Below are 9,154 nucleotides of genomic sequence, written 5' to 3' on the forward strand. Positions count from 1 at the left end.
TATATCTATTATACAACTAGAGAATAATATAGTATATATATTAACTTAAATAAGTACATCTGTATATATATATATATATATATATATAAAGGACCGTCCAATGAACGTGCGAGAATTTTAGCAACTTAGCCAATGCATTACTTTATATTACTATAACATTGTAAAATAACGTTATTTGTGTTTAATTTTTTTATTAAAGGTGAAATTTCTCATCTTTTGCTTGTTAAAATACAATTTTATAGATACAGTTTTTCTAGGTATATGTGGCTTATTTTGACATACCTGAAATGTTTGTTTGTTTTGTAATTAAGCACAAAGCTACACAATGGGCTATCAGTGCTCTGCCCACCACGGGTATCGAAATCCGGATTATCGCGTTGTAAGTCCGCAGACATATCGCTGTGCCACTGGGGAGCTACCTGAAATGAAGTAATTACTATTTCTACTTCTTTGAAATATAAACAAGATTCGTGCTAATGAGTTAAGAGAATAAGATTTGGATAATTTTTTACGTGTTATAGGAAAATGATTGATTCTCAAAATAATCTTTTTTTTTTGGGGGGGGTTACAACTTCAATATTTAGCTTAAACATCAAATCACACTGCGCCTATATATTCAAGGCTATCTTATGCTCTTTTAACAGTGAGCCCTACTGTATATTTGCAAGTTTTATACGACACGATTTATCTGAAGCGAACGACTATTAATTTTCTCACAAAAAATTTACATCACTGTCACTCTACTAAATTTACCATTGCGCTTGACACAGTTTGTCTTTCTAGAAACGTACACAAAGAGAACATTAAGAAATAACTAAATAGAATCTTATTGATAACTTTCGATACATGAATACAACAGCACGTGTTGTCTCGGAAGCGATTTCACCATGATGTACAAGTAGCTCATGTTATCCAAGAATCGATTTAATCATAATGTGAATACCACGTTTCCGAACTGTAAGATTCTTCACGGGATAATACTTGTAGATATACAGATTACAATTTCTTGAATTTCTATTTACAGATTAAAGTAAATAAGGGACATTTTTAAAAAATAATTTCAAGAGATCAAGTGACACAAAATTAGACTTAAAAACACTCTAGCTTTTAAAAATGGCATTGAGCATGATAATTAAAAATATTTACTACACAGATTACAATTTCTTGAATTTCTAATTACAGATTAAAGTAAATAAGGGGCATTTTTAAAAAATAATTTCAAGAGATCAAGTGACACAAAATTGGATTTAAAAACACTCTAGCTTTTAAAAATGGCATTGAGCATGATAATTAAAAATATTTACTACACGGTTTTTATTATTTTTTAAAATTTCAGCAACTTCAAATAAGCGTTTTTTTATCTACCCGACGTTTCGGCTTACGACTTTTTCGAGAGTTTATGACAAAACTAATTTTATATTATAAACCTTTGTGACGTTCAAAGAACCTCGAAAAAGGCATAAGCCGAAACGACGAGTAGAATAAAAAAAAACTTTATTTATTTCCTTGAAAACGAAAAATATTTACTACACATATATTTTTTTTTAATCGGGCAACAAACATATTGTCACTATCATTAATAATCCCAACATTAAGAGAAAATCAAAGCCTTGAATGACACGGTCTTTATTGAAATAATTTACTGACACAATTGTTGTACTGTTTTTTCATTGCTTATTTACCCACCTGTAGCTCAGTTTGTAACGCTAAAAAAAGAAAACTTTTCAATACTCGCGGTGGGCACAGCACAGATAACCCATAGTGTAGCTTTGTGCTTAACAATAAATAAACAATTTATTATTAGTTTCAGAAGTGTGAGCTTCCTTATCTTTTCCTGTTACCATTACTGTAAAACGATATTGTTTTTGGTACGCTTATCAAGCCATAAATTCCTACGATTCTAACGTATGTGTAATGTGGCCTTCATTTCGGTATTCACACGTACACTTACATATATATCTCAGTCATACTTTTCAGTATATACGGTGTACAACTAAAACCATGGGAATTTAAAAATTAAATATTAGAAACAATTACATATTACAAAAAGAAAACATAAAATACACGACTGTCTAACTTTGCTCAAAAGTGGAGGGGGAGCAAAAAATAAATAAAAATCTAAGTCGATCTAATGTAGTTATTAATAATAGTGCATGTACGCTAGCTGAAGAAAGTGTGGGGGCACGTGACACCTCTGTTATATGTGTTAATTACTTTTATTCTTACTCTCAAGCGTGGGGTCAACTTAATAGCTTTATTGGTGTTGTTTGTTGTTAACACGGGTATCGAAATCCAATTTTTAGTTTTATATGCTTGTAGATTTACTGCTGAGCCACTGGGAGACGATACAGTCCTTTTTTATGGTTTGAATTTTGCCTAAAGCTACACGAGGGCTACCTGCGCTGAAAGGGCGAACATGTTTGGTGAGACGAGAATTCGAACCCGCGGCCCTCAGATTGCGAGTCAAGCTCCCTAACCACCTGGCCACGCCGAGCCCACGATCTTTTTACTTCAGTCGCATGAAACGCGTTTAGTATTTTTATTTCGGCCATTTTCTCGACTTTTTTCTTTCTTTTTTACAGAATTTATCCGAATGAGATGATGTATATAAATTGACTTCCTGTGACAAAAGTAACAGCGTATTATGCATATAATTTTAAAATCTCGTAACTGGTTAAAAACAGCTTTTTTTTGTTTTTGCATTTCAAGTGTAGTATTAAACCCCCTGCATGAATGGATACAATACAATACAATTGTCGCTTCAATGAGATCAATCCATTAAGCCGTTTATTTTTAGTGTTAATAACAGTACGCAAAAAGGGGCGTGGAGTTGTGTTGCTAAATTGATTCGTGTGATGTGCACTGCTTGACTCGATTTTAACATTTGCAGATTTCGTGGCCTTACTAATACTATATATGTAGGAACTAACGCGCTCAAGTGTCCTCTGTAACAGGTGATTGTTTGCCCTTTTTAAAGTATGTGTTTTATCTGTTCTTTTTCTGTTTTTATATGATTATTAGTCATCTAATTTAAATGGCTTGATTTGGTTTGTTTTAAATTTTCGCACAGCTACACGAGGGCTATCTGCGCTAGCCGTCTTTAATTTAGCAGTGATATAGACTAGAGGGAAGGCAGCTAGTTATCACCACCAACCGCCAACTCTTGAGCTACTCTTTTACCAACGAATAGTCGGATTGATCGCAACATTATAACAACCCCCACCCCCCGGCGAGCATGTTCGGTGAGAGGGATTGGAACTCGCGACCCTCAGTTTGCGATTTAAGCGCCTGGATCTGGATTACCAGGATATGCCAGGCCTAATTAAAGGGAAAGTTAAGCATGTTTAAATTATGTATACGTGTGCTTAGCCTTTTTTTTACATTTGTAACCAACTCTTGGTATCATTACAGGAGACAGACGGCAGAAGAGCGAGAGGCCGAACGACAGGCCGCTAACCGGTTAATGATGTCATTACAAGCCGATGTTGTTTCTAAGACGATCTATGAGAATTCTAGAGATCAACTGTGCCTCAGCAGCCCTTCCTTACATGCGCTACAAAGTCTCCAGCCCTGGTCCAGCGATGCGGCAGCATCAGTTGCCGCCAGTGTCGCCCATCATCAAGCGCCTGATAGGTCGGCTGCTTACCTGGCAGCGTCGTCTTTCCCGACTCCTATTTGTTGAGCACCTTCCGGGAAGACGGTAGTTACAGGCTTTAGTTGTATCCTCCGGTAAGACGGTAGTTACAGGCTACAGGCTTTAGTTTTATTCTTAAACGAAACAAGATTATCTTGATTCGTTTGAAAATGAAACTGAATAGCAGATCTCCATTTGTAAGCAATTGAATCTGGTACACTTCCAAATTAAGTTTGAAAAGTGAACATTTACCTAAAAACATTTAAAAATGTTATTTTTCAGACAATAGTTGAGCTTCCTATAACGACTTTCCTCTGAGAAAGCAATTACACACTTTTCAAGTGTTATTCCAGAAGATAAACTGAACAAACTTGAATACCTAACATCTTCTGTGGAAGAGTTAACGTAAATTTATTGTAAACTCGGAATAAAAATATTGTTTTATACAAGAGCTAGTGCGCATTTAATGTTCCATAAGGTATCTGAGTAAACTCGGAATAACAATGTTGTTTTATGCAATAGCTAGTGTACATTTAATGTTCCAGAAGGTGTCTGAGTAAACTTGGAATAACAATATTGTTTTATGCAAAAGCTAGCGTACGTTTATTGTTCCAGAAGGTGTCTGAGTAAACGTGAAATAACAATATTGTTTTATGCAAGAGCTAATGTACATTTAAAGTTCCAGAAGGTGTCTGAGTAAACTTGGAATAACAATATTGTTTTATGCAAGAGCTAATGTACATTTAAAGTTCCAGAAGGTGTCTGATTAAACTTGGAACAATATACTATAGTTACATGAAACAGCTGAAGCGCATTTATTGTTCCAGAGGATGTGCTACTCAACTTGGAATAGCAACAATCATGAGGAAGAGCTGAAGTTCGTGTACTGTTCCCCATGCTCTATTCAACTTCTCCTAACAATGTTGTTACGTGGCAGAACTTATTATAACAATCTTGTTACGTGCCAGAACTATTGCAGTGCTCTTCTGTGGCACATCTTACGTACGTCTGTACTTCCATAAAGTGTCATAAACGTCTAAGTGTGTTATTCTATGAAAAAGTTGAGTACAGATTAAGAAAGTAACTTAAAATAATTTAAACAAAATTTTGTTCGATGAAAGAGATGACACACATCTGGAGAACTGTTATTGTTTTTCTTTGTTTTCTTTTGTATAGTGACGAGTTTATGTTCATCTGTAGACTTCTCACCGAACCTGTCTGGTGAATTTAATATTGGCCAGTTGTTTTACCATTAAGTGGACATATATATATGGACAAGAGGTTAAACCGCTCTTCCACAGTGTACAATAGTGAACTGGGTGATACGATGGTGTATGCTATATAGCAACGTTTGTTTGGGATTATCTCGCTGTATGGAAAAGAAGTTGTACTTCTGTTCCAAAGTGTACCCTATGAACTGAATGATACGACAGTGCTGACACCTAGCCTGGTTTGTGTACATCTGCAGGATTGTTTGATAAAAAGTCGTCTCACCTTTTATTCATTCCCAGACTGGTAAGACTTTAACTGACAGAAACATATTTCCTTTGCAGTCTGTTGGCATATGTTAATAAACAACTAAAACAACAGAAACAGGTGAGGATCACGTATACGTTTTCCGATATTTCCGAAAAAGCAAACCAACCTGTACATAGAATTTTTAATTTAGCTACAATTATTTGCAAATATCCAGAATATCATACTGTTTTACATGAGTTAATTTGCAAGTAAATAAGTGGTGATTCTTTGTGTATAAACAACTTCCAGATTCGTATTTTGAAAGCATGTACGTTGTCATCAAAACACTTATAACCGTTACATCCATCTTTCTCTTAACTCATGTCTCTAGTTAACGTACGATTTAGTTTATAAAATAAGCAAACTTTTTGTAACCAAGAATACTTAAGATAGATAGTTATTTTAACCATATATGATGTCTCAAATATATTGTTTTGATTTTATTTCGAATGATCCTAAAATGAATTTGTTAGTTTTTTACGTTTGAAAGTGAAATTAGTGGAGTGTAAATGTCTTAATTATTCATTTATATTAAACTTAAAGTCTCGGAACGACATCCAAGTTGAACCACGTGATGTTTAAAAGTCATATAAAAATAATCACAAGTGCCAATATCGAGTTCTATTTCTAATGCTCGAACATGTAATTGGACTGGGTTTACTCAAAGTTCCATGTTTATTCAAAATAACATTTTACGTACGTATGGTCCGGACTCACCCCTATTTTTTATTTTAGTTTTTCGGAATTGTCTAGGGGTTTAGGGTGATCTAAAATTAATTCTGAAGTTTATGGGGATTTAGGATCACTTCTAAGTTTCTTCTGTGCAAGTCTAGGGGTTGGGAGTTATCCAAGTATTCTGATTTGTGTAGGGTTCGAGCTCATTTCTAAGTTAATCTGAGATTGTCTAGGGTTTAGGTTCATTCCCTATATTTATGAAAATGTCGGTATTGATTCCAACTGTCAATTGTTATGAGAATTAAAACTGAATTTATATCAGTTGCAAATTCTAATAGGCTATGCATTGATCGTACTCTTTTTTTTTTTTTTTTGACCCGATCGCTTCTAACTTCAATTAATAAAAATGATACGTTAATTCTGGGGTACAAAAACCATAAAATCCCACACACATAGCAATAAAAATAGCGTATGTAAATAACACAAATCTATGCGTTAAAGATTTCGCACCAGTTATGGCAATATCGCTATACTTACGTGCTGTATTGGAAGCAGCAAAAATGTAAACCAATGATTGGTTATAAGAGCAGGTGCGACGTATTAGAGAGCTCCTTATAAAATGTTGTCAGAGTAAAAGGAAATAATGTAAACGATTACTAATGTTTCGAGTACTTTACGCAGATTATGATACAAAATATAGTGGGTGTTATTAGAGCTATTCTAATATGTAAGAATAGAAGAATGAGTTCGTAGGTAGGTTGTTATAATTAGGTTCTAGCTATAGAAGCATATAATTAGCATACGCTCGTAGGCAGCTCTCTGTTACGTGAAAGACGTTATCTACAGCTTTTTGTAGAGAATGTTCGTGTTCAAACTCTGTGTTCGTGAAGCATAGTTAACCTGATGAAATTCAGCAATGCTGTCTAAACAATTAGTAATACTGAGAAAAACGTACTCTATACAAATATGAACATTTATGTATTTTAAATAATAATTCATAGTTAGTACTGGAGCAGTTGCTGGCCATTATACTGTATATAGTAGGATAGTTATCTATGTAAATAGTGTTGTGGTCACCCAATGTTGGTACATCGACCAATAAAAAAATGTTTGTATAACCAATCACAGTAAATGTTGTGTGACTCTTTTTCAACCAATGTACTTTTAAAACACACTTATCTTAATGTAACGCTCAACCAAACTAACATAACAGACATTCTTATTGTTCAAAATTTGCTTCACGCGGTAGTTCTTTTGCGGGTTTGATGTAGGTTTTCATATTGTTCCATACTCTTTACAAAATTATTTCCTAACAGACGCTTGCGATTTAGTGTTGGTTTTATTTACATTTTACTCATGAATAAGACAATATACGCAAAACATCTGAAGACGAGAAAAGTTGAAACATGATTTCTGATAATTAGCTTTTCAATCGGCCGTGTCCACAAAATATTCAATGAGTCTGTTACCGATTCATTTGAATAAATATTATTGCAGTTAATTTTACTAGTTCATCATGTCGTGTTATTATTTCCTTCCCATATTATTTGAATTATTTTTCTTGCGGACTACTGGCCACTTACGTGACGAGGAAGGTTTACCAGAGCGAACTTTTAAAGTGAATGCATTTTAAAACAATTGCTAGATTTTCGAAGATTGAAATGTAATAAATAATGTGTTTTATACATCATAAGCACGGTTAAAAAAATTACTTGATTGAAAAACCACTTAACTACTGGTATATCGTGATCCAAGTATATTTATAACTATTATATATATATATTAATAAATTTCAGGAGTGCCTATGAGACACCACCTGGTGTGTAAATGAGCTGTGCACCATCAACTGGGATATCAGCTGTATAGGAAAAGTGGTTAGGTCATTTTTGTCTCAGCTTGGTGTGAGGTCTTTCGAGGAGTCAAATGTAGGAGAAGTTGGAAGACTTTTTTTGCCTGTGTGGAACGAGGTCCATCGGGGTGTCAAATATACAAGAGAAGGTTTTTTTTCGGTCTTGAGTGAGGTCCTTGTGGCTATCTTATGTCCACGGAAAGCTGAAAGTTTTGTTTTCCAGTCTGAAGTGAATTCCTTGGTGTTTTAGGTGGACAAGAGAGAGAGAAGTTGGAAGGCTTTTTCTCCGGTCTCGATTGAGGTTTTTGGGGAGGGGAAGATGTACAGGAGAAATTGGAATTTTTTTGTCTCAGTCTGAAATGAGGTCCTAGGGATTTCTGATATACAGGAGAAGTTGGAATGTTTTTGTCCCAGTCTGGAGTGAGGTCCTAGGAGTATCAGATGTACAGGAGAAGTTGAAAGGCTGCCCCTATCTAGAATGACATCCTTATGAATGTTAGATGTACAAAGGAAGTTGAAACGATTTTTGTCCAAGTCAGGAGTGAGGTTTTTGGGGGTTTCAGATGTACGTAAGTTGAAAGGTTTTTTTGTCCCGGTCTAGAGTGAGGTCCTTAAAGATGTCAGATGCACAGAAGAAATCGAAAATGTTTTTCCTACCCCTTAATTTAGTTTTACCGTAATGTATTCTTAATATATCTCACTCACGTATAGTTCTCCATTTTTTGATTTAGAAGCAACATTGGTATTTTACAGCAGATACACTTCCGCAAGGCCCCCTGAGAGTGTTTTGTTTCAAGACTAAATAAAACCAAAATTAAAAGTAACAAATATTTTTATTTCTTGCTTTTAAAGTTTATATGTCATGCTGTGTTGTAACCTACAGAGTGCATAATTCTTCTCGTGCGTTGATTCACGGCATGCGCACGTTCCACTGACGTCACAACAGTACAAACTGCAATGTTAAGCATTCCTTATGTGACGTCATTTGAGTGTCTACTGACTGATTGACAGACAACACACTAAAACAGGTAAAACATCTAGGTGGCCTTCGGCCCCTTCCGGGGAAATAATTCTTCAAATTTATCAAAACAAATAAAGAGATGCATGTACCGTATGCGGCAAAATAAATGATCAAATTTCAAACTATCCTATCTAGTAAATGTAGAAAATTCAGGCACATACATCAAAATAAGATATTATTTTTGAGTTCCACACCCACATGATTGCTAATAGCTTTTGTTTAATGTATGTGTTATTATTTTAAATAGGTATCGTTTTTAACAAACTCTGTTAATGGATCTTAGCACTAAATCAACCAGTAAATAAGTAATGGTTGCAGGTTAATGAGTGTCATAAAACATCACAATAACACTGATAATCATTTCAACAATATAAAAGTAACAAGACATATATCGAGTTCGATGACGAGGAACCCACTTTGAGACTAATAATGGCTGGAGACGGCTTGAATGGGTAAT

At 34.7% G+C, this 9,154-nt stretch overlaps 1 protein-coding gene across 1 annotated transcript in view; it reads left to right on the forward strand.

Annotated features, from left to right (window-relative positions):
• Positions 1–3,687, forward strand: part of LOC106478488 (T-cell leukemia homeobox protein 3-like) — a 41,608-nt gene extending 37,921 nt beyond the window's left edge. The window contains exon 3 of the mRNA XM_013939034.2: positions 3,412–3,687. Coding sequence (XP_013794488.1) covers positions 3,412–3,682 — 271 coding nt within the window. The 3' untranslated portion in view covers positions 3,683–3,687. The remainder of the gene's footprint in view (positions 1–3,411) is intronic.
• The last annotated feature ends 5,467 nt before the right edge of the window (positions 3,688–9,154 follow it).

Source organism: Limulus polyphemus, unplaced genomic scaffold, assembly GCF_000517525.1.
Source record: "Limulus polyphemus unplaced genomic scaffold, Limulus_polyphemus-2.1.2 Scaffold216, whole genome shotgun sequence".
In the NCBI taxonomy this organism is placed as follows: Eukaryota; Metazoa; Arthropoda; class Merostomata; order Xiphosura; family Limulidae; genus Limulus; species Limulus polyphemus.